The 26940-nt window shown below is 45.4% G+C and overlaps 1 protein-coding gene across 1 annotated transcript in view; it reads right to left on the minus strand.

Annotated features, from left to right (window-relative positions):
- The window catches only part of LOC123760939 (zwei Ig domain protein zig-8), a 56530-nt gene extending 29941 nt beyond the window's left edge, over window positions 1–26589 (minus strand). Inside the window, exons 1-4 of the mRNA XM_069331595.1 lie at window positions 26343–26589; window positions 18770–18847; window positions 7768–7900; window positions 3273–3320 (exon numbers count right to left, since the gene is read on the minus strand). Of these exons, the coding sequence (XP_069187696.1) occupies window positions 3273–3320; window positions 7768–7900; window positions 18770–18838 (250 nt within the window). The 5' untranslated portion in view covers window positions 18839–18847; window positions 26343–26589. The remainder of the gene's footprint in view (window positions 1–3272; window positions 3321–7767; window positions 7901–18769; window positions 18848–26342) is intronic.
- Between the last annotated feature and the right edge of the window lie 351 nt (window positions 26590–26940).

Below are 26940 nucleotides of genomic sequence, written 5' to 3' on the forward strand. Positions count from 1 at the left end.
GCTAGGACACGGGTGATCTAGGACACAGGTGAGCTACGACACAGTTGAGCTAGGACACAGGTGAGCTAGGGTTAGCGAGGGTGAGCTAGGACACAGGTGAGCTAGGGTGAGCTAGGACACAGGTGAACTAGGGTGAGCTAGGACACAGGGTGAGCTAGGGTTAGCTAGGATGAGCTAGGACACAGGTGAGTTAGGGTGAGCTAGGACACAGGTGAGCTAGGGTGAGCTAGGGTGAGCTAGGACACAGGTGAGCTAGGGGTGAGCTAGGGTGAATTAGGACACAGGTGAGCTAGGGTGAGCCAGGACACAGCTGAGCTAGGGTGAACTAGGGCACAGGTGAGCTAGGACACAGGTGACCTAAAGGTTAGCTAGGACTCAGGTGAGCTAGGGTGAGCTAAGACACAGGTGTACTAGGGTGAACTAGGACACAGGTGAGCTAGGGTGAGCCAGGACACAGGTGAGCTAGGGTGAGCTAGGACACAGATGAGCTAGGACACAGGTGAGCTAGGGTGAACTAGGACACAGGTGAGCTAGGGTGAACTAGGACACAGGTGAGCTAGGGTGAGCTAGGACACAGGTGAGCTTGGGTGAGCTAGGACACAGGTGAGCCAGGGGGAGCTAGGACACAGGTGAGCTAGGGTGAGCTAGGACACAGGTGAGCCAGGGTGAGCTAGGACACAGGTGAGCCAGGGTGAGCTAGGACACAGGTAAGCCTGAGTGAGCTAGGACACAGGTGAGCCAGGGTGAGCTAGGACACAGGTGATCCAGGGTGAGCTAGGACACAGTTGGGCTAGGACACAGGTGAGCTAGGGTGAGCTAGGACACAGGTGAGCCAGGGTGATCTAGGACACAGGTAAGGTAGGGTGAGCTAGGACACAGGTGAGCTAGGGTGAGCTAGGTCACAGGTGAGCTAGGGTGAGCTAGGACACAGGTGAGCTAGGGTGAACTAGGACACAGGTGAACTAGGGTGAGCTAGGACACAGGTGAGCTAGAGTGAGCTAGGACACAGGTGAGCTAGGGTGATCTAGGACGCAGGTGAGAAAGGGTGAGCTAGGACACAGGTGAGCTAGGGTGAGCTAGGACACAGGTGAGCTAGGGTGAACTAGGACACAGGTGAGCTAGGACACAGGTGAGCAAGGGTGAACTAGGACACAGGTGAGCTAGGACACAGGTGAGCTACGACACAGGTGAGCTAGGGTGAGCTAGGACACAGGTGAGCTAGGGTGAACTAGGACACAGGTGAGCTAGGACACAGGTGAGCTAGGACACAGGTGAGCTAGGACACAGGTGAGCTAGGGTGAACTAGGACACAGGTGAGCTAGGACACAGGTGAGCTAGGGTGAGCTAGGACACAGGTGAGCTAGGGTGAGCTAGGACACAGGTGAGCTAGGGTGAGCTAGGACACGGGTGAGCTAGGGTGAGCTAGGACACAGGTGAGCTACGACACAGGTGAGCTAGGGTGAGCTAGGACACAGGTGAGCTAGAGTGAGCTAGGACACAGGTGAGCTAGGACACAGGTGAGCTAGGCTGAGCAAGGACACAGGTGAGCTAGGGTGAGCTAGGACACAGGTGAGCTAGGACACAGGTGAGCTAGGGCGAGCAAGGACACAGGTGAGCAAGGGTGAGCTAGGACACAGGTGAGCTAGGACACAGGTGAGCTAGGATGAGCTAGGACACGGGTGAGCTAGGACACAGGTGAGCTAGGGTGAGCTAGGACACGGGTGAGCTAGGACACAGGTGAGCTAGGGTGAGCTAGGACACAGGTGAGCTAGGGTGAGCAAGGACACAGGTGAGCTAGGGTGAGCAAGGACACAGGTGAGCAAGGGTGAGCTAGGACACAGGTGAGCTAGGGTGAGCTAGGACACGGGTGAGCTAGGACACAGGTGAGCTAGGGTGAGCTAGGACACAGGTGAGCTAGGGTGAGCTAGGACACAGGTGAGCTAGGGTGAGCTAGGACACAGGTGAGCTAAGGTGAGCTAGGACACAGGTGAGCTAGGGTGAGCCAGGACACGGGTGAGCTAGGACACAGGTGAGCTAGGGTGAGCCAGGACACAGGTGAGCTAGGACACAGGTGAGCTAGGGTGAGCCAGGACACGGGTGAGCTAGGACACAGGTGAGCCAGGGTGAGCCAGGACACAGGTGAGCTAGGGTGAGCTAGGACACAGGTGAGCTAGGGTGAGCTAGGACACAGGTGAGCTAGGGTGAGCTAGGACACGGGTGAGCTAGGACACAGGTGAGCTAGGGTGAGCCAGGACACAGGTGAGCTAGGGTGAGCTAGGACACAGGTGAGCTAGGACACAGGTGAGCTAAGGTGAGCTAGGACACAGGTGAGCTAGGGTGAGCCAGGACACGGGTGAGCTAGGACACAGGTGAGCTAGGGTGAGCCAGGACACAGGTGAGCTAGGGTGAGCTAGGACACAGGTGAGCTAGGGTGAGCCAGGACACGGGTGAGCTAGGACACAGGTGAGCTAGGGTGAGCCAGGACACAGGTGAGCTAGGGTGAGCTAGGACACAGGTGAGCTAGGGTGAGCTAGGACACAGGTGAGCTAGGGTGAGCTAGGACACGGGTGAGCTAGGACACAGGTGAGCTAGGACACAGGTGAGCTAGGACACAGGTGAGCTAGGGTGAGCAAGGACACAGGTGAGCTAGGGTGAGCTAGGACACAGGTGAGCTAGGGTGAGCCAGGACACAGGTGAACTAGGGTGAGCTAGGACACAGGTGAGCTAGGACACAGGTGAGCTAGGGTGAGCCAGGACACAGGTGAGCTAGGGTGAGCTAGGACACAGGTGAGCTAGGGTGAGCCAGGACACAGGTGAGCTAGGACACAGGTGAGCTAGGGTGAGCTAGGACACGGGTGAGCTAGGACACAGGTGAGCTAGGGTGAGCTAGGACACAGGTGAGCTAGGGTGAGCTAGGACACGGGTGAACTAGGACACAGGTGAGCTAGGGTGAGCTAGGACACAGGTGAGCTAGGGTGAGCCAGGACACGGGTGAGCTTGGACACAGGTGAGCTAGGGTGAGCCAGGACACAGGTGAGCTAGGGTGAGCTAGGACACAGGTGAGCTAGGGTGAGCCAGGACACGGGTGAGCTAGGGCACAGGTGAGCTAGGGTGAGCCAGGACACAGGTGAGCTAGGGTGAGCTAGGACACAGGTGAGCTAGGGTGAGCTAGGACACAGGTGAGCTAGGGTGAGCCAGGACACAGGTGAGCTAGGGTGAGCTAGGACACAGGTGAGCTAGGGTGAGCCAGGACACAGGGGTAACATACTCACCATTGTCAGAGGCCTCCAGCTGGTAGAACGGGTCGTCCATATTCTTGTCTGGAAAAGATAACACCATAAATATGTTTCTATAACAATTGATGAATATACAATCAATACAGATTATGTCTCTTTACCTGCAATGTTGCAGCGTGTATGACGTTATTTAGAGGTTTAGTCGCTTATACATCCATACACACACACACACATACATGTACTCATGTATACACACACCCACACACACACACTCTCACACTCTCCCACAGTACCTCACACTCTCCCACAGTACCACCCACTCTCCTACAGTACCTCACACTCTCCCACAGTACCTCACACTCTCCCACAGTATCCCACACTCTCCTACAGTACCTCACACTCTCCCACAGTATCCCCACACTCATCCTACAGTACCTCACACTCTCCCACAGTATCCCACACTCTCCCACAGTACCTTCACACTCTCCCACAGTACCTCACACTCTCCCACAGTATCCCACACTCTCCTACAGTACCTCACACTCTCCCACAGTACCTCACACTCTCCCACAGTACCTCACACTCTCACCACAGTACCTCACACTCTCCCACAGTACCTCACACTCCCCCACAGTATCCCACACTCTCCTACAGTACCTTGACACTCTCCCACAGTACCACCCACTCTCCTACAGTACCTCCACACTCTCCCACAGTACCTCACACTCTCCCACAGTACCTCACACTCTCCTACAGTACCTCACACTCTCCCACAGTACCTCACACTCTCCCACAGTACCTCACACTCTCCCACAGTACCTCACACTCTCCCACAGTACTCACACTCTCCCACAGATCCCACACTCTCCTACAGTACCTCACACTCTCCCACAGTACCACCCACTCTCCTACAGTACCTCACACTCTCCCACAGTATCCCACACTCTCCTACAGTACCTCACACTCTCCCACAGTACCTCACACTCTCCACAGTACCTCACACTCTCCCACAGTATCCCCACACTCTCCTACAGTACCTCACACTCTCCCACAGTACCTCACACTCTCCTACAGTACCTCACACTCTCCCACAGTACCTCACACTCTCACACAGTACCTCACACTCTCCCACAGTACCACCCACTCTCCTACAGTACCTCACACTCTCCCACTGGTACCTCACACCCTCCCACAGTACCTCACACTCCCCACAGTACCTCACACTCTCCCACAGTACCTCACACTCTCCCACAGTATCCACACTCTCCTACAGTACCTCACACTCTCCCACAGTACTTCCACACTCTCCCACAGTACCTCACACTCTCCCACAGTACCTCACCACTCTCCTACAGTACCTCACACTCTCCCACAGTACCTCACACTCTCCCACAGTACCTCCCACTCTCCCACAGTACTTCACACTCTCCCAACAGTACCTCACACTCTCCCAACAGTACCCTCACACTCTCCCACAGTACCTCACACTCTCCCACAGTACCTCACACTCTCCCACAGTATCCCACAGTATCCCACACTCTCCTTACAGTACCTCACACTCTCCCCACAGTACCTCACACTCTCCCACAGTACCACCCACTCTCCTACAGTACCTCACACTCTCCCACAGTACACTCACACTCTCCTACAGTACCTCCACACTTCTCCCACAGTACCTCACACTCTCCCACAGTACCTCCCACTCTCCCACAAGTTACTTCACAACTCTCCCACAGTACCTCACACTCTCCCACAGTACCTCACACTCTCCCACAGTACCTCACACTCTCCCACAATACCTCACACTCTCCCACAGTATCCCACAGTATCCCACACTCTCTACAGTACCTCACACCTCTCCCACAGTACCTCACACTCTCCCACAGTACCTCACACTCTCCTACAGTACCTCACACTCATCCCACAGTACATCAACTCTCCCACAGTACCTCCCACTCTCCCACAGTACTTCACACTCTCCCACAGTACCTCACACTCTCCCACAGTACCTCACACTCTCCCACAGTACCTCACACTCTCCCACAGTATCCCACAGTATCCCACACTCCCTACAGTACCTCACACTCTCCCACAGTACCTCACACTCTCCCACAGTATCCCACAGTATCCCACACTCTCCTACAGTACCTCACACTCTCCCACAGTACCTCACACTCTCCCACAGTACCTCACACTCTCCCACAGTATCCCACACTCTCCTACAGTACCTCACACTCTCCCACAGTACCTCACACCCTCCCACAGTACCTCACACCCTCCCACAGTACCTCACACTCTCCCACAGTACCTCACACTCTCCTACAGTATCCCACACTCTCCTACAGTACCTCACACTCTCCCACAGTACCTCACACTCTCCCACAGTACCTCACACTCCCACAGTACCTCACACTCTCCCACAGCACCACTCACTCTCCTACAGTACTTCACACTCTCCCACAGTACCTCACACTCTCCCCACAGTACCACTCACTCTCCTACAGTACTCACACTCTCCCACAGTACCTCACACTCTCCACAGTACCTCACACTCTCCAACAGTACCTCACACCCCTCCCACAGTACCTCACACTCTCCCACAGTACCTCACTCCCTCCCACAGTACCTCACACTCTCCCACAGTACCTCACACCCTCCCATAGTACCCTCACACTCTCCCACAGTACCTCACACCTCTCCCACAGTACCTCACACTCTCCCACAGTATCCCACACTCTCCCACAGTACCTCACACCCTCCCACAGTACCTCACACTCTCCCACAGTACCTCACACTCTCCCACAGTACCTCACACCCTCCCTCAGTACCTCACACTCTCCCACAGTACACTCCACCCTCCCACAGTACCTCACTCCCTCCCACAGTACCTCACACTCTCCCACAGTACCTCACACCCTCCCATAGTACCTCACACTCTCCCACAGTACCTCACACTCTCCCACAGTACTCACACTCTCCCACACTCTCCCACAGTACCTCACACCCTCCCACAGTACCTCACACTCTCCCACAGTACCTCACACTCTCCCACAGCACCTCACACCCTCCCACAGTACCTCACACTCTCCACAGTACCTCACACTCTCCCACAGTACCTCACACCCTCCCACAGTACCTCACACTCTCCCACAGTACCTCACACTCTCCCACAGTACCTCACACCCTCCCACAGTACCTCACACTCACCCACAGTACCTCCCACTCTCCCACAGTAACCAACAGCCTCACAAGGAAGAGTTAAACAGAGCAGAGAGGGTAAAACTCTGATGTAAACTTTGAAAATAAAAATATCTTGCTGGCAGGTGTGAGGAAAACTGTAAACTTTACCTCTGACGTATTTTTGTGGTCTACGGCGACCGGTCACGATACTCGGGTTTACATCACCCTTCTCTTGGTCCTACTTACCTTTTTACATTTTAGGGAAAAGGGAACTTTTTTGTAAATATTGGATTCCAAAATATAATTTATGTAATTTTTCGTGTTCAAGAATTTGGATGAACTTGTTCATAGTGATAATTTAGTGATTATTCTTTGAAAAAATAATTATAAAAGGTAATAAATATTAAAATAAATAATAATCATACTGAGGCTGGTGTATGATGTGCTCAAACTATATAGTGATATATTGGCTAATTAGCCTATTATCACGAATGTTGTAATTACTAGCTAATCTTTTGACCGTAAATGATTATATTTTGTGTATTGACACTGTATGTCATACATAACCTACTATATTATATTTCTGTATCAAAGTTGTATGCCATGTAATTGTGGATTGATATATTAGATGTCTAGTGTATAGCAGTAGCCTACTGTCACGTAGCTTGAAAATCTTCTTGTATGGTTATTGTATGAAATGCTACATAAATGTTGTATAGGAAGTATTATGTGAACCATGATGGAGAATGTATACATTTAGGTCTCGGATGTATTACTCACATGTATACTGTGTAATTTCCATTTCACTGTTGTTCCTTGCATTGTCCTCTTGTCATGACATTAAATGAAATTATGGCTCTGTGACATATATATATATAACGTAGACAAGCTTTTGATACACATATTGTGTATTATATATATATATATATATATGTATATTTTTTTTTTCCACACACACAAACACATACCCCTAGGAAGCACCTGTCTAACTCCCAGATACCTATTTACTGTTAGGTAACAGGAGCATCAGGGTGAAAGAAACTCTACCATTTGTTTTTCACCTCCACAGGGGATCGAACCCGGAACCTCAGGACAAAGAATCCGAAGTGCGGCCCACTCAGCTGTCAGGGCTCCCCCCAGGCATTAATACACCCCCCCCCCAGTGTACTCACGTAATTGTGCTTGCGGGGGTTGAGCTCTAGCTCTTTGGTCCCGCCTCTCAACCGTCAATCTACAGGTTCGTGTGTGTGCGTGTGTGTGTCTCATAACTCACAAACATATGCCACAGTCTTAACAAGCCAGGTGTTATCCTCACAATGAGTGAGGCCACCAACCAGAGTGAGATACTGACCCTTGACAATGAGGAGGACAGGCCTGGTGATCTTGGGGTCAGAGTTGACCTGACACTCGTACCAGCCACCGTCCCCTGGCTGGGCGTACTTGATGTGTAGCGTCCACTCGTCCGTGTTCCCCGGGTGGAGCACCTGCCACACAACCTTACCATTATTATATATAACAATATTATCACAGGTAATAATGTGTAGCGTCCACTCGTCCGTGTTCCCCGGGTGGAGCACCTGCCACACAACCTTACCATTATTATATATAACAATATTATCACAGGTAATAATGTGTAGCGTCCACGAGGCGCGAACCTGCGACCTTGGCATTGTCAAGTCGCATACTCTACCACTGGACTACCGGGTCTTATCATTGATATATATCACGTTAATGTAATTACTGTGTAAAAATATTATTAATATTAAATTATTAATATTAAATCATTCATATAATAATAACAGTTATGGGAAGAATGATAATATTAAACCCATGATTCTGGTGCATTACTCCGCTCAATACTTCAGCGTTCATGTTGCCGTTCGCGAAGCCGGATCACCGCCTCGGCGCTCAAGAACGCCACATGTGTGTGATGTATGGCGGAGGAAGATCTTGTACCCGTGAAACACGGCTTGTAATGGCTTACTGTGTCCTCCTCATAATTATCTTACCTCACCTTGCACGCTTACACTTATCACCAAACTTATGAGAACACGTGAGTGTGTGAGGAAGTGGTGCGTGTGAGGACCGCGAACAACAGTTATGCTGGCCAAACACCTTTAACCTTTAACCTTTAACCTCTTAGACCTTTAATTCGCGGCTAGAGAACAATTCTAGAAAATTCGACCCGAAACGAGAGGAAGAAAGAAGCGGGTATATAGAGAGTCCCACCACCTGCCACAGTCAGTGGAAGTGTAGACGTGGACCAGTACACATGCTGCTCCTCCACGTCATATATAAAGCTTATTTATAGAGTCTGGGAAACCTTTGTGAAGTTTCAACAAATTGTAAGAAAGGAAAATATGAAGAAAAAAACGGAAATGTTGAGCCAGAGTGGAAGAGTTTATCCTGACCCTTTGCCAGTGCTGTATACTCGTAATGACTTGGCGCTTTCCCCTCATAGTTCTCTACCCTTGCAATATGCTTAGCACATGAAGAATCAACATACAACACAATTGGTAATAATTGGCCACTATTGATGACCATAGCTTGCTGGACTGTGCACTTATTAATGTGAAGCTGTGGTGGTGCTGTGGATGACTGCTGCAGTAGTGTGGTACTGGTTTCCGAGGAAGAAGGGCACACAGTGTGTGTGTGTGTGTGTGTGTGTGTGCGTGCGTGCGTGTGTGTGTACTCACCTAGTTGTGCTTGCGGGGGTTGAGCTCTGGCTCTTTGGTCCCTCCTCTCAACCGTCAATCAACAGGTGTACAGATTCCTGAGCCTATTGGGCTCTATCATATCTACACTTGAAACTGTGTATGGAGTCAGCCTCCACCACATCACATCCTAATGCATTCCATTTGTCAACCACTCTGACACTAAAAATGTTCTTTCTAATATCTCTGTGGCTCATTTGGGCGCTCAGTTTCCACCTGTGTCCCCTTGTGCGTGTGCCCCTTGTGTTAAATAGCCTGTCTTTATCTACCCTATCAATTCCCTTTAGAATCTTGAATGTGGTGCTCATGTCCCCCCCCTAACTCTTCTGTCTTCCAGCGAAGTGAGGTTTAATTCCCGTAGTCTCTCCTCGTAGCTCATACCTCTCAGCTCGGGTACTAGTCTGGTGGCAAATCTTTGAACCTTTTCCAGTTTAGTCTTATCCTTGACTAGATATGGACTCCATGCTGGGGCTGCATACTCTAGGATTGGCCTGACATATGTGGTATACAAAGGTCTGAATGATTCTTTACACAAGTTTCTGAATGCCGTTCGTATGTTGGCCAGTCTGGCATATGCCGCTGATGTTATCCTCTTGATATGTGCTGCAGGAGACAGGTCTGGCGTGATATCAACTCCCAAGTCTTTTTCTTTCTCTGACTCCTGAAGAATTTCCTCTCCCAGATGATACCTTGTATTTGGCCTCCTGCTCCCTACACCTATCTTCATTATATTACATTTAGTTTGGTTAAACTCTAACAACCACTTGTTCGACCATTCCTGCAGTTTGTCTAGGTCTTCTTGAAGCCTAAAACAGTCCTCTTCTGTCTTAATCCTTCTTATAATTTTGGCATCGTCCGCAAACATTGAGAGAAATGAATCTATACCCTCCGGGAGATCATTTACATATATCAGAAACAAGATAGGATCGAGTACAGAGCCCTGTGGGACTCCACTGGTGATTTCGCGCCAATCGGAGGTCTCACCCCTCACCGTAACTCTCTGCTTCCTATTGCTTAGGTATTTCCTTATCCACTGGAGCACCTTACCAGCTACACCTGCCTGTCTCTCCAGCTTATGTACCAGCCTCTTATGCGGTACTGTGTCAAAGGCTTTTCGACAATCCAAGGAAATGCAGTCCGCCCAGCCCTCTCTTTCTTGCTTAATCTGTGTTACCTGGTCATAGAATTCAATTAAGCTCGTCAGGCAAGATTTACCCTTCCTGAACCCTTGTTGTCGATTTGTCACGAAGTCCCTTCTCTCCAGATGTGCTACCAGGTTTTTCTCACGATCTTCTCCATCACCTTGCATGGTATACAAGTCAAGGATACTGGCCTGTAGTTCAGTGCCTTTTGCCTGTCGCCCTTTTTGTATATTGGGACCACATTCGCCATCTTCCATATTTCTGGCAGGTCTCCCGTCTCCAGTGACCTACTATACACTATGGAGAGTGGCAAGCAAAGTGCCTCTGCACACTCTTTCAGTACCCATGGCGAGATCCCTTCTGGACCAACAGCCTTTCTAACATCCAGGTCCAGCAGGTGTCTCTTGACCTCCTCTCTCGTAATTTCAAACTCTTCCAAGGCCGCCTGGTTTACTTCCCTTTCTCCTAGCACAGTGACCTCACCTTGTTCTGTTGTGAAGACCTCTTGGAACCTCTTGTTGAGTTCATCACACACCTCTTTGTCATTCTCTTTATACCTATCCTCGCCTGTTCTAAGTTTCACTACCTGTTCTTTCACTGTTGTTTTCCTTCTGATGTGACTGTGGAGTAGCTTTGGTTCGGTCTTGGCTTTGTTTGCTATATCATTTTCATAACTTTTCTCTGCTTCTCTTCTCACCCTGACATACTCATTCCTGGTTCTCTGGTATCTCTCTCTGCTTTCTGGTGTTCTGTTATTCCAGAAGTTCCTCCATGCCCTTTTGTTCAGTACCTTTGCTTCCATACATGCCCTATTATACCATGGATTCTTCTTTTGCTTCTCGGATTTTTCCTTTTGGGCCGGGATGTATCTGCTTACTGCCTCCTGACATTTTTGGGTGACATAGTCCATCATATCTTGTACAGACTTATCTCTGAGGTCTGTGTCCCAAGGTATTTCCCTTAGGAAGCTTCTCATCTCATAATTTCCCTTTCGGTATGCCAGCCTTTTGTTTCCTAGTTCTTTTTTGGAGGGGATAATTCCGAGCTCTACCAGGTACTCAAAGTTCAATTCACTGTGATCACTCATTTCCAAGGGTGCTTCCATCTTGACTTTCCTTATATCCCACTCATTTAGGGTAAATATCAGATCAAGCATTGCTGGTTCATCCTCTCCTCTCATTCTTGTTGGATCCTTGATGTGCTGGCTTAGAAAGTTTCTTGTTGCCACATCCAGCAGCTTAGCTCTTCATGTTTCTGGTCCTCCATGTGGGTCTCTGTTCTCCCAATCTATCTTCCCATGGTTGAAGTCTCCCATGATTAGTAGTCCAGATCCATTCCTGCTAGCAACAGAAGCTGCTCTCTCTATTATGTTAATGGTGGCCATATTGTTTCTATCATATTCCTGTCTGGGTCTTCTGTCATTTGGTGGCGGATTATATATGACTATGACTATAATTTTTTGCCCTCCATTTGTTATTGTTCCTATTATGTAGTCACTGAAACCTTCACATCCCTGAACAACCAACTCCTCAAAATCCCAGCCTTTTCTTACCAGCAGAGCTACACCACCACCACCTCTTCCTTCTCTCTCTTTCCTCATAACATAATAGTCCTGTGGGAACACTGCATTTGTTATTGTTTTCGTCAGCTTTGTTTCTGTGAGAGCTATTATGTCTGGGTTTTCCTCTAGTACCCATTCTCCAAGTTCATTTGCTTTATTTGTAATACCGTCTATGTTAGTGTACATTGCCTTGAGGCTCACTTTCTTCTGTCCCTTCTCAAATCTCCTCCTTGGTGAATGTTCTGCTGGTATGTATGTGTGTGTGTGTGTGTGTGTGTGTGTGTGTGTGTGTGTGTGTGTGTGTGTGTGTGTGTGTGTGTGCGCGTATGTTCAGCAGCACACTATTAAGGGGTCCACTATGCCTCCCTCGGCTCCCTTCACCAATCGATTCAGATCTAATTATTAGTGTCGGAAGCGGTTGGGGAGGGAAGTCTTTTATAATTATCCAGGCAATTAATATTGTAGCAATTATTAGTATTAAGTTTTCCTTCCTAATTACTTGCGTTTAGGGATGGTTGGTGCGGCTCCACATATTTGATGACCTTCTTCATCAAATGGGTAATATTTATTTAATATGTACAACGTATATCAAACTTGTTTATCAAAACATTAATCTATACTATGTGTATGTTTGTTTTTATATGTATATGTGTATACTATGTGTATACAATGGTTTTAATCTATACTATGTGTCTGTCTCTGTAAAACTGGAGGCCAGAGGGTTGAGAGCTGCCTCACTCAGATTGTCATAGGGAAGGGTCAGGGGTATGGGTTGAACATAGGCCCCACACAGGATACCCATCCAGGGATTAATATCCTGGTTGTAAAGCTCCAGTGCCTCCCAGTGAAGTCAGTAGAGTTCTGGGTTAGTGAGCCTTTTGTACCCTCATGGCTGAGTCGGTTAAGGCAGGTGTCTGGGATTCACCAGAACGCTGGTTCGAGTCACTTCGAGTTTGAGTTCGAGTCACCTCCTCCCCCAGGAAGCAGCCCGTAGCAGCTGTCTAACGCCCAGGAACCTATTTAGTCTCCCCTCTTGTCTGTGTTTCCTCCTAAAATGTTGCGTCAGGAGGTTTCTTTCTGCACTCTACTAATTTTGCTCTCCATGTCTTCTTCCATTCTTAGATCGACTGATTCCCAGTCAACTTGCCGCATGGTTGAACTCTCCCATTACTAGTAACTTTTGTTCTCAATCTACGAGATAATTCAGTTACACTTTTGATATATATATATATATATATATATATATATATATATATATATATATATATATATATATATATATATATCATGCTAACAAGCTTGAATGGTCCCCAAGAATATTTGCGAAAGAAAACTCCACACCCCAGAAGTGACTCGAACCCGGACCGCTGTGAGAGTTTTGAGTTGAGAATTTGTGGAATAAATTATAATTGGTATAAGGAATTTTAGCTCGGAAAATTTCTAAGAACTTTCTTTATTCTTTAACCTTTATTCCTATCGTGATATTCAACTAGGTCGCCTGAGGAAGGACTTGCTTAGCTAACACACCAGTGTAGTAACCAGCTCATTCCTCACTTTGGGACCATGTATGAACAATTGACTAGGCGCGAGCAAACGCCGAGACCCCAATGAAAATTGAAATCCCCCCCACTTAGGCCGCCGACCTTCGCCAATCGCCGAAGCGAATTTAACGAGTAGGTCACGGGCTCTCACAACAATAATTTATTGTTGTGTGGTGCCGTATATTCGATCCAAAGCTCAGAAAATTAGTCTCAATTTTAGTCGAGTGTGAAGAACATTTGCATAACAATAATAATGTGTGGGGGTGTTACGAAAAGACAGTGTTAACCATAACAACTTAGTTTATTCAATAAAGTACTAACTACTACAACAAAACAAAAGAAATGTCAATGACGTTACTCGAAATCCTTCCTGTGACACTATCAATGACAGCTAGACACCAGCCCCTCGGACTGCATAATGAACTAACTCGAACATAAGCGTGACCACAGAGGAATCAACAAGAAACAAGAACTAACAGATCTATAATCACAATTACAACAATTGACACAGTAGGTTCTGAAATACGTCTCCAGTAACCTCCTAACTGTTCTACGCCTCAGTGCAGTCTACACCTGCAACAGCGGTTGCAATGCAATCAAATCAGTAGTCTTTCAATGACAACAATAACTAATGGGTTCACTGGCAACTCCAGCACCCTTCCTCAAATTAATCCTTACGTTAACACTCCGTCCCACGGACAATCAACAATCAATAACAATTGATTTACGTTAATAACACAATAACATTTACGTTAATTACAAGGTAACATTTACGTTAAATTAACAACTCTTACAACTGTCACTAGTAACGCGGAAATTACACAACACTCTACCCGTCGAGCATTCAGTGAGAAAATCCCATTAATCCCTGTACTTCCAGACAGCTGATTAATCTCTTTACTAGTTACGTTAATTTACGTTAATCGGTTACTAATCACTCAGCGATGGTAAACTCCGATTTACAATGTCCAAAGTGCTAAGAGAACGGTAATCACTCGTGATTACCTTTAGAGTAATTAATTACTATCCTCAAGATCAATAATTAAACAATTAAAATACGCAACCTTTCACACTGGCTCAGCAATTTACAGTAAGGTATGAATTCCGTCTAAGCCTTCCATACTCAGACCAATTCAGGCGACTAATAACAGTAATTAGCCCCACGTTTACGTTATTCTAAATGACGTTACTCCTCTCACGAGTCAATCCAATGCCGGTACTTCCGGGCAGATAACGACGTTACGTTAATGGAACAATGTAGCCTTCGTGTGAGTCGATCAAACAAGGATCGAGGTTAATTACTTTGACTTCCTGAAACACGTCAATTACCCGGCCCACTGACCGTTAATTACGACAGACAATACTCTAATTCTTATCTGGCTGATGGCTAGGCTCCTCGAGACTACCGTAGCTGCTTACAGGAAAGTAAATTAACCCAAACGCATTCTACGTTACTCAAATTGTCAAAGAACAAATTCTCTTAAAGCAATGGGCGTTCCCTTGGTTACGTTATATTAGTTGCCTCGCAATCACCTCACTGAATACTGGACTTCGATGTCCTACCAGATAACCAGGAAAATATATGTGTACCCAAGTACTCGTCTACAGCCGAGTTCCCCCACGACAATGACAAATCACGCTAACAAATCACAGTGATTTACGTTACAATCCGGTTGAAATGACAATACTGCAGAACCTAGTAAAATAACCTACAGGACATGAACCCTCTAGAACACTGCCCCACAATGGCTTTACTGGACTGCAATCACATCCGGTGATTGCTCAACACTAGCAACAATCACCATCAAATAACAACCCCCTTTGCAATAACACACACGGCAAGTACTCCAATTTCCAAATATTAGGATACTGCACACACTTACTTACTTACTGCTGCAAATGACCCCTAGAACATAGGTCAATATATTGCAATCACCACACAGTAAATAACACATTAACACTGGGCACCGTGACACTACGATTACATATATATATATAATTACCGCTGACACATGTAGCCTACAGCTATCAAACGTTATTGGGAACACTAAGGAGAATCTCACACTCCTTAAATCACATGGTGAGTGATTTATCGGTCACGCATGCCGATAAACACTCGAGAGTTACGTTACTCGACAGAGCGGGGGCGGTCTCTCTAGACGGCCTCGTCACTCACCAAACCTCACCAAAATTACGTTAATTAATACTGCAACCACAATATATATATTTATATAAATCACACTTGTCACGGCCCTGGGAACACTACAAGAAATTTAAGCCACACTGTGGCACACTCCACAATAATCATTGCCAGGAATCACTGGCGTTACACATACCTGAGCGCTCAGTGTTGGAATTCCACACCTGCAAGACCACACATGGAAATGATATCACTCCGTCCCACGGACGATCAAAAATGATTACCACAATGAAATAAAAGAATTTATTACATGGACATCCTCTCCGTCCTTGGCTAAACTATGTATCCTGTTCCCCGTGTGTACCCACACACTCACACACACACCCTGTACGTCTGTGTACACCAGACTTAAGTCCCTCTGGACTGACAAGATGACAACACAGGTGATTAATCTCCTCGCCCACAATTCACTCCACCTGAACAGGTGCTGCGTGACAATGTGACGGAACACTTGACCTCGAATTCAAGCTTTAGCGACTACTAATCACCGAAATACACACATAGGTACTTACTCATTCACACTGCCGGCTTTACACACCATTCCCATACATCAGGCACCCCGCTATAGGTGGCTGGCTCGCTCCGGGTGGCGTAGGCGGCGGTAGTTCCTGACCGTAGTACTTATACGGAAAATTGGCGCACACTCGAACCCCTCCCACTCAACACGGCTGAGTTCGCACCCTCGACTCCCCGGTGAAGTGAAGCGTTCATACCCAGGTGACACGCCCAACGATAGCGTCTCACACCAACATTGGGAAATTGCCTTAACACTGACACGAATTTCCCCGTTCCCATCGACTGCTACAGAGCACTAGCAAGTCTAATCATCACTGGTATGGGATCTACGAGTCTGTTGCTGCTCGTATGCACATTCCCCACGATCTCAGATCACTGTACCTCTACCCCCTGCATACAATAATGTCTTAAACCCCTCCAAGCGACGACTTCGGCCGGATTCTGTGACGACCGATGTCGTAGGTGAAGCAGGAAGCATCAGCAGTTGTAGTCCAGCCACCACGACGCCCTATACATCAATTTGGCCGAATTGAGTACAGGAACGTCTTGACAAGGTGGCGGCTGAGTTCAGAATGAGGCTCACAACGGCTATCCCCGCGTCCTTCTCGAAATAACCAATGAGAGGAAGGCATACAGCGGCCTACCCCTCTCATCCAATCAGCGACGGTGTAGCATAGCCCCTAGGGCAGCTCCAAGATGGCCGACCAACATGGCGGCTCAAGATGTTTCTAAGATGGCGGCTGGTTTCCATGACAACCACTCAAGTGGCCGGCGAGCGTGGGACCCCACATGTTTCACCCCACGCCTGCGGCCTAGCCGTTCGCGCGCAAAGTTGTCTGGCTCCATGCCATACAATGAGATGATGCTATCAGCTCTAGCACTGTCCACAGACATGCCACCCCGGCCAGGGTAACATTTATGGACTGCTGATGACTGGGGCTCTCACATGAGCCCAAACACTAGATGTTTCGGTTGCTGGTACAAAACTTAAGTCCGCCCACTTAACAAGTGTACTGGCTCCCACAGGCATAAGAGCACTATTGTAAGTGAGCTGGTGAACCACCTCCTCACAACCGCCAGGAGCACATTGCAACTGGTGTACACGGTGCCTTAAAGCACTCGACCATCAGTGACCATACAAAAAGTGGTGATAGCCGAGGCTATTTGAACCACCACCCCGACGGCACTTTGATGGTAATCTTGTAACTCTATCATCATTACCTAACCTCAGAACTTTACATTTATCAGCATTAAACATACTTTTATTGCTTTGATGGTAATCAAAATGAAGCTTTGATGGTAATCTATATATATATATATATATATATATATATATATATATATATATATATATATATATATATATATATTAGTATATTTTGGTAGCAGTCTTTCCTGTAGACATATATTATTAAATATGACCGAAAAAGTAAGATTAATAATTCTAACACGAATTTTCTCGATCTTTCTTACGTTTCTTTTCACTGTTGATGGTAATTCAAAGATCAATTCTTTGAATTACCAAAGATCAAAGAATTGATCTTTGAATTACCATCAACAGTGAAAAGAAACGTAAGAAACATCGAGAAAATTCGTGTTAGAATTATTAATCTTACTTTTTCGGTCATATTTAATAATATATATGTATATATATATATATATATATATATATATATATATATATATTCTTATCTGGATCTTCTGTGACTGGGGAGATTTGTAATAACAGCCTCAACCACTTGTTTCCTTCCAGCAAAATGATTTCTGTGATAAAGTTCACATAATTGGTATCGTTTTGAGATGTCTTTATATCTGGTGTTTTTTCTCACCTTCTCAACCAACTTTCAACAGCCAGCCAACAGTTGCTTTCTACCATCTTAAGAGTCTGGTACTGCCCGGGGTCTACCCAAGTGCGGGTATGTCTCACGTGTGTCAGTATGTGTCGTGTGTCATGTGTGACAGTTTGAATCACATGTTGTTTATCATGTGTTAGCAAGTATCATGAGTCGGCATGTGTGTCAGCATGTATCACATGTCAGTATATGTCGGTCTTCCTCTCTATCTCTCTCTCTCTCTGTCTCTGTCCCTCTCTCTGTCTCTCTCTCTCAATATCAATTAGATTTATTTTTATTTGGAATGATTAGTGCGCAATGTTTTACAATATGACAATAATAATAATAATAATAAATAATAACACAGAGAAATTACACTAACGTGATATATATCAATAAGAAAATCAACTGCAACTTTGCGGTTACTCGTGCAGAGGTTGCAGCTGGCAGTACGCTGGTCGCGGGTTCCAGGCACCTAAGAGCACCAGTTGATTTTTATAAATAATAATAATTATAATAATAATAGTAACAATTCAGAGTCGTGTCAGATTGGTTTGCGCTCACTGCGGAGATTTTAGGTTTGGAGGGGGGGGGGGGCACATGACATTTTTTATTAATGCCACTCCCGACTTGCCAAATTTGGCAACAGTAACTATTAGACAAACTAAGAAACTAACAAACAAATATACAGGTATTTCCTATTATAGATATAGATATGTATATATTCATAAACAAATAATTACATAAAGACCTGACAGGAGGTTTTTCTCTGGCCAAAGCACTCATTTTAAGCCAAGTAAGAGTGCATTAAGTGACCTGAGTGTTGAGTGTGTGTGGAGTGACTTACTCTGTAGCGGTCGTCAGGAGAGTAGGTGAGGAGTCCCGCCGTGATGATGTGCAGGTTTCGTCGTCTCATCCACGTCACCTGCAGGAACACAACACTTGTAGCAACACCTGTGACACAACACCTGCAACACAGCCTCAGTGGGTGTTACAAGTCTCCGCGGGCTCTCCATAGCCTCAGAGAAATGATTATTCAGAGAGAAATAGTCAAATCTTTTTTATTTGACTCTAAAGCCGTGTCAGTATTTGCTTCTGCTACCTCCCCATTTTTTAATTATAATTATTATACACTTTGTTATATACGATTATTCATTTATGTATATAATTGGTATCTAAATGAGAACATTAAGAAGAAATAAAAGGAATTTGGTTTCCAAAAGGCTGTAAATGAAGGAAGTTTCCTAGTGGCTATATAAATATATATATTTAGAGAGAGATCATGATCATGATCCCAAATCATGAGTCATGATCCCAAATTCGCGGAAGGAGCCGGTCAGTGGGACACTCTTGTCAACTCTCATCCTCGACCGACTTTTCCAAATGACTGCAAACAGTCCAAATGGGATAGCCCCATAGTGGAGAACATCGCCACATCATTGCTGGAGGCAGCTTCCAGGAAGGACAAAGCGCGTCTTCTAGCTGTGCAAGCTCCCCATGCCGGGGACTTCCTGTTGGCAGTCCCTAATTCCGCCTTGGGCACCCGCCTGGACCATCGGACCCTAAGTATTGGTGTTGCTCTGCGCCTTGCCGCCCCTATCTCCACCGAGCACCGGTGTATTTGCGGCCATGCACGGGCAGACCAATACGGCAGCCATGGTCTCATCTGTCGTAAGACACAGGGAAAGATTGCCAGACATGAAGCAGTCAATGACATCATCAAGAGAAGTTTGGCTTCAGCTGGGTGCCCAGCACAAAGGGAACCTCAGTTGTGCAGGCCTGACAACAGCCAAAAACGCCCAGATGGAGTCACCCTGCAGCCGTGGAGGGAAGGTAAACAGGTCGTGTGGGACTACACGTGTGCATCCACATTGGCTGATACCTATCTACCTTACAGCGCAGCTGAGGGAGGCGGGGCGGCCACCTTCAGGGAGACCCAGAAAACTAACAAGTACAGGGACCTAGAACGTTGTTACAGGTTCGTGCCAATAGGCTCTGAGACTCTGGGCGCCTGGGGTAAATGTGCACTTAAGTTCCTGAAGGAGCTGGGCGAGGAACTCATTGGGAAGACTAGAGACCCAAGAGCGGCCAGTTTTATGTTCCAGCGCCTCAGTGTCGCTGTTCAGAGGGGAAATGCGTGTTGTATCTTGGGTACGCACCCGACCCCCGAGGAGCTGGACGAGGTCTTCGAACACTGATTGGTATATTGTTATATAAGTGTGTTTTCTGTAAACTGTAACATTGCAATAAAATCAAATAAAAACAAAAACAAAAAAAAATAATAGGGGTGGTAGGAGAGGAAAAGATTAAAGTATTCAGCAAGAATCCACAAGGTCTTCTCTGAACACTATTTATTTTCTTCTTCGAGGATGTGGGTCCCTTTAATTAAACCAGTGGTGGTACCCCTATATACTATATATATATATATATATATATATATATATATATATATATATATATATATATATATATATATATATATATGTCGTACCTAGTAGCCAGAACGTACTTCTCAGCCTACTATGCAAGGCCCGATTTGCCTAATAAGCCAAGTTTTCAAGAATTAATTGTTTTTCGACTACCTAACCTACCTAACCTAACCTAACCTAACTTTTTCGGCTACCTAACCTAACCTAACCTATAAAGATAGGTTAGGTTAGGTTAGGTAGGGTTGGTTAGGTTCCATCATATATCTACGTTAATTTTAACTCCAATAAAAATAAATTGACCTCATACATAATGAAATGGGTAGCTTTATCATTTCATAAGAAAAAAAATAGAGAAAATATATTAATTCAGGAAAACTTGGCTTATTTGGCAAATTGGGACTTGCATAGTAGGCTGAGAAGTGCGTTCTGGCTACTAGGTACGACATATATATATATATATATATATATATATATATATATATATATATATATATATATATATATATATATATATATATTAGTATATTTTGGTAGCAGTCTTTCCTGTAGACATATATTATTAAATATGACCGAAAAAGTAAGATTAATAATTCTAACACGAATTTTCTCAATCTTTCGTACATTACGCTTCACTGTTGGAGGTAAATCAAAAATCACTTCTCCAAAATTCATTTTTATTTCTAGTCTGACGCGACACGGGCGCGTTTCGTAAAACTTATTACATTTTCAAAGACTTCACAAATACACAACTGATTAGAACTTGCGTATCTCTGATTTTATATCTACATTTGAGTGAGGTGGGAGGGGTGATGTGGCATTAACACAAGACAGAACAAGAGGGGATATTAATAGGGTATTAAAAGTATCAACACAAGACAGAACAGAAACAATGGGTATTGAATAGAAGTGTTTGTAGAAAGCCTATTGGTCCATATTTCTTGATGCTTCTATATTGGAGCGGAGTCTTGAGGTGGGTAGAATATAGTTGTGCAATAATTGGCTGTTGATTGCTGGTGTTGACTTCTTGATGTGTAGTGCCTCGCAAACGTCAAGCCGCCTGCTATCGCTGTATCTATCGATGATTTCTGTGTTGTTTACTAGGATTTCTCTGGCGATGGTTTGGTTATGGGAAGAGATTATATGTTCCTTAATGGAGCCCTGTTGCTTATGCATCGTTAAACGCCTAGAAAGAGATGGTGTTGTCTTGCCTATATACTGGGTTTTTTGGAGCTTACAGTCCCCAAGTGGGCATTTGAAGGCATAGACGACGTTAGTCTCTTTTAAAGCATTCTGTTTTGTGTCTGGAGAGTTTCTCATGAGTAGGCTGGCCGTTTTTCTGGTTTTATAGTAAATCGTCAGTTGTATCCTCTGATTTTTGTCTGTAGGGATAACGTTTCTATTAACAATATCTTTCAGGACCCTTTCCTCCGTTTTATGAGCTGTGGAAAAGAAGTTCCTGTAAAATAGTCTAATAGGGGGTATAGGTGTTGTGTTAGTTGTCTCTTCAGAGGTTGCATGGCTTTTCACTTTCCTTCTTATGATGTCTTCGATGAAACCATTGGAGAAGCCGTTATTGACTAGGACCTGCCTTACCCTACAGAGTTCTTCGTCGACTTGCTTCCATTCTGAGCTGTGGCTGAGAGCACGGTCGACGTATGCGTTAACAACACTCCTCTTGTACCTGTCAGGGCAGTCGCTGTTGGCATTTAGGCACATTCCTATGTTTGTTTCCTTAGTGTAGACTGCAGTGTGGAAACCTCCACCCTTTTCCATGACTGTTACATCTAGAAAAGGCAGCTTCCCATCCTTTTCCGTCTCGTAAGTGAAACGCAGCACGGAACTCCAAAGGAATTTGTGGACTTACTGCGGGGCACACGGGCCACAGGGATAAGAGCCTCGTTGGACGTAGAATCGCTGTTTACCAACGTACCTGTGGACGAGACAATCGGAATGATAGCCGACAGAGTGTATCGTGATCCAGCCTGTACTCCTCTTGACATGTCAGAAAGTATTCTGAGGAAACTACTCCAAGCTTGTACTAAAGAGGCACTCTTCTTGAGCCCGGATGGGCACATGTATAAGCAAGTAGATGGGGTCGCCATGGGTTCTCCCCTAGGTGTCCTGTTTGCAAACTTCTACATGGGGCAAAAAGTCTTAGTCGACATGAACTTGAAACCGGCCATATACTGCAGGTATGTTGACGACATTTTTACACAGGTACCTGATGTCAGACATCTGCAGGAGCTGAAGGAGGCATTTGAGCAGAGTTCCGTGCTGCGTTTCACTTACGAGACGGAAAAGGATGGGAAGCTGCCTTTTCTAGATGTAACAGTCATGGAAAAGGGCGGAGGTTTCCACACTGCAGTCTACACTAAGGAAACAAACATAGGAATGTGCCTAAATGCCAACAGCGACTGCCCTGACAGGTACAAGAGGAGTGTTGTTAACGCATACGTCGACCGTGCTCTCAGCCACAGCTCAGAATGGAAGCAAGTCGACGAAGAACTCTGTAGGGTAAGGCAGGTCCTAGTCAATAACGGCTTCTCCAATGGTTTCATCGAAGACATCATAAGAAGGAAAGTGAAAAGCCATGCAACCTCTGAAGAGACAACTAACACAACACCTATACCCCCTATTAGACTATTTTACAGGAACTTCTTTTCCACAGCTCATAAAACAGAGGAAAGGGTCCTGAAAGATATTGTTAATAGAAACGTTATCCCTACAGACAAATATCAGAGGATACAACTGACGATTTACTATAAAACCAGAAAAACGGCCAGCCTACTCATGAGAAACTCTCCAGACACAAAACAGAACGCTTTAAAAGAGACTAACGTCGTCTATGCCTTCAAATGCCCACTTGGGGACTGTAAGCTCCAAAAAACCGAGTATATACGCAAGACAACAACATCTCTTTCTAGGCGTTTAACGATGCATAAGCAACAGGGCTCCATTAAGGAACATATAATCTCTTCCCATAACCAAACCATCGCCAGAGAAATCCTAGTAAACAACACAGAAATCATCGATAGATACAGCGATAGCAGGCGGCTTGACGTTTGCGAGGCACTACACATCAAGAAGTCAACACCAGCAATCAACAGCCAATTATTGCACAACTATATTCTACCCACCTCAAGACTCCGCTCCAATATAGAAGCATCAAGAAATATGGACCAATAGGCTTTCTACAAACACTTCTATTCAATACCCATTGTTTCTGTTCTGTCTTGTGTTGATACTTTTAATACCCTATTAATATCCCCTCTTGTTCTGTCTTGTGTTAATGCCACATCACCCCTCCCACCTCACTCAAATGTAGATATAAAATCAGAGATACACAAGTTCTAATCAGTTGTGTATTTGTGAAGTCTTTGAAAATGTAATAAGTTTTACGAAACGCGCCCGTGTCGCGTCAGACTAGAAATAAAAATGAATTTTGGAGAAGTGATTTTTGATTTACCTCCAACAGTGAAGCGTAATGTACGAAAGATTGAGAAAATTCGTGTTAGAATTATTAATCTTACTTTTTCGGTCATATTTAATAATATTAGTGTTCAGTGAGAAACCACAAGGTCTCCTCTGAATACTTTTTATTTTCTTCTCCGAGGCTATGGGTCCCCACATTGGCACCAGAGGTGGTACCCTCACAAACTTTAAAAAAAAAACAAATATATATATATATATATATTATATATATATATATATATATATATATTAAAGAAACAAAGATTCATTCCTAAAAAAAAAATTGTTTTACATCTGACGGAAAATTTACATTTTGAAGCCTTATCGAAAGGATTTAAATGTGAGTAAAAAATTTGTGTTAATAGTCTAGTGAGGTGTAACTAGGAGTGAACACTAGCGTCTGTTGGCTGGTCTAGTGTGGTGTAACTAGGAGTGAACACTAGCGCCTGTTGGCTGGTCTAGTGTGGTGTAACTAGGAGTGAACACTAGCGCCTGTTGCCTGGTCTAGTGTGGTGTAACTAGGAGGGAAACACTCACTCCTGTTGGCTGGTCTAGTGAGGTGTAACTAGGAGTGAACACTAGCGCCTGTTGGCTGGTCTAGTGAGGTGTAACTAGGAGTGAACACTAGCGCCTGTTGGCTGGTCTAGTGTAGTGTAACTAGGAGTGAACACTAGTGTCTGTTGACTGGTCTAGTGTGGTGTAACTAGGAGTGAACACTAGCGTCTGTTGGCTGGTCTAGTGTGGTGTAACTAGGAGTGAACACTAGCGCCTGTTGGCTGGTCTAGTGTGGTGTAACTAGGAGTGATTGAATGATTGATGAAGATTAAGCCACCCAAAAGGTGGCACGGGCATGAATAGCCCGTAAGTGGTGGCCCTTTTAAGCCATTACCAGTATCAAGAGCTGATACTGGAGATCTGTGGAGGTGCGAATGCACCCTGCATGACGGGAGATGTCTCCCTTATGAATGTGTTTAAGATGAAGATGAAGCAACCCAAAAGGTGGCACGGGCATAAATAGCCCGTAAGTGGTGGCCATTTTAAGCCATTACCAGTATCAAGAGCTGATACTGGAGATCTGTGGAGGTGCGAATGCACCCTGCATGACGGGAGATGTCTCCCTTGTGAATGTGTTAAGATGAAGATGAAGCCACCCGAAAGGTGGCACGGGCATAAATAGCCCGTAAGTGGTGGCCATTTTAAGCCATTACCAGTATCAGGAGCTGATACTAACTAGGAGTGAACACTCGCTCCTGTTGGCTGGTCTAGTGTGGTGTAACTAGGAGTGAACACTCGCTCCTGTTGGCTGGTCTAGTGTGGTGTAACTAGGAGTGAACACTCGCTCCTCTTGGCTGGTCTAGTGTGGTGTAACTAGGAGTGAACACTCGCTCCTGTTGGCTGGTCTAGTGTGGTGTAACTAGGAGTGAACACTAGCGCCTGTTGGCTCCACCGAGTCGGAACTTGGGACATGATAATTAGCCTAAAGTTTTACTAATTTGTTGGTTAATTATATTTAACAATATACATATTTGGATTTAATTTTGCATGTTTGGTGTTGGACTTAAAGCCTATAAAAACCTCTGGAGCGCTCTAGGTATACCAGACTTCTTGGTGTATGTATATACACCGAAAGTTATCTTTTGCCGTTGAGTATTTGCTGGCTGGTCAGAGAGAACTTGTGCAAGACATAGGAAATCTCCAAAGGTTGTTTGGCCGTAATACTAACACCTGGCAATGGCTCTGGAGAGCTATTAATGCCACCACAATAGTTTACTGATCAATCAGCAAGTATACTTTAGGTAGTGTACTGATCAATCAGTAAGTATACTTTAGGTAGTGTACTGACCAATCAGCAAGTATACTTTAGGTAGTGTACTGATCAATCAGCAAGTATACTTTAGGTAGTGTACTGATCAATCAGCAAGTATACTTTAGGTAGTGTACTGATCAATCAGGAAGTATACTTTAGGTAGTGTACTGACCAATCAGCAAGTATACTTTAGGTAGTGTACTGATCAATCAGCAAGTATACTTTAGGTAGTGTACTGATCAATCAGCAAGTATACTTTAGGTAGTGTACTGACCAATCAGCAAGTATACTTTAGGTAGTGTACTGATCAATCAGCAAGTATACTTTAGGTAGTGTACTGATCAATCAGTAAGTATACTTTAGGTAGTGTACTGACCAATCAGCAAGTATACTTTATGCTTGAACATAGTCCAGCACTAAAGTGAACTCTCTGTGTGTGAAGGGGGGGGCTTTGACAAGCCGCCTGCTTCCTGTCCTTGTCGAAGGTACTAGTGTTAGTGGCTCTCGGGTAAATTCAGGTAAATATTTCCTAGCCGAATTGTAAGGCTAGGAAGTGCAAGACTTTCTGCAGGAGATTTCGTGAGAAAAAGACTGAAGAGTGGTTATTAGAGCCAACAGAACCACTCTTACACCTCTTTCAACTTTCCAGTCAACTGGTTGAAGCAAAATCTCCCGCGCACAATAAACAGTTTGAGAAATGAGCATATACTCACGGATCTGTCGCCGAGGTTGGCCACCCGGCAGGGGAGGAAGGCGTGGGCGCCCTCGCTCACCGTCACGTTGGCGGGAGACTCCACGAAGACCGGACCCGCCACCCACGAGCACCAACCTGCGCCGGAAACCTCTATTATTATTGTGTGTCATGAGGCTATGGTCGTGTGCAGGCTAAGTCAGTCGCAATAACTGGATGTCAATAAGACACACTTCTCTCTCTCAGTTATATTCCAGACCATCCTCCCGTTTTAGATAGTACTTATAGCTACGGTGTGCACCATTGTATTATTGAAGTAATGGGCATTTGGAAAGTAGAATTTGGTACCACTGAATTTAGACAAACCGCAAAACATTTTGTTCACATTTTGTTAATAAATCTTACCTAGCCTAAACATCTTAGGCCTAATACACGGTAGCTGAGGCCTAATATAGTACATATATATACTATACCAAGCCTAGGAATATTTAAGTTTGTTTTTGCCCTTTTTTCAGACTAATAGTACCAAATTCTACTATCTAATTGTCCATTACGTCAATAGACGATGTGAGGTACGAAGGTCCACACAGTTACACAAAGTACTATATAAGCAGGAGGAT

Source organism: Procambarus clarkii, chromosome 3 (genome assembly GCF_040958095.1).
Source record: "Procambarus clarkii isolate CNS0578487 chromosome 3, FALCON_Pclarkii_2.0, whole genome shotgun sequence".
Taxonomy (NCBI): Eukaryota; Metazoa; Arthropoda; class Malacostraca; order Decapoda; family Cambaridae; genus Procambarus; species Procambarus clarkii.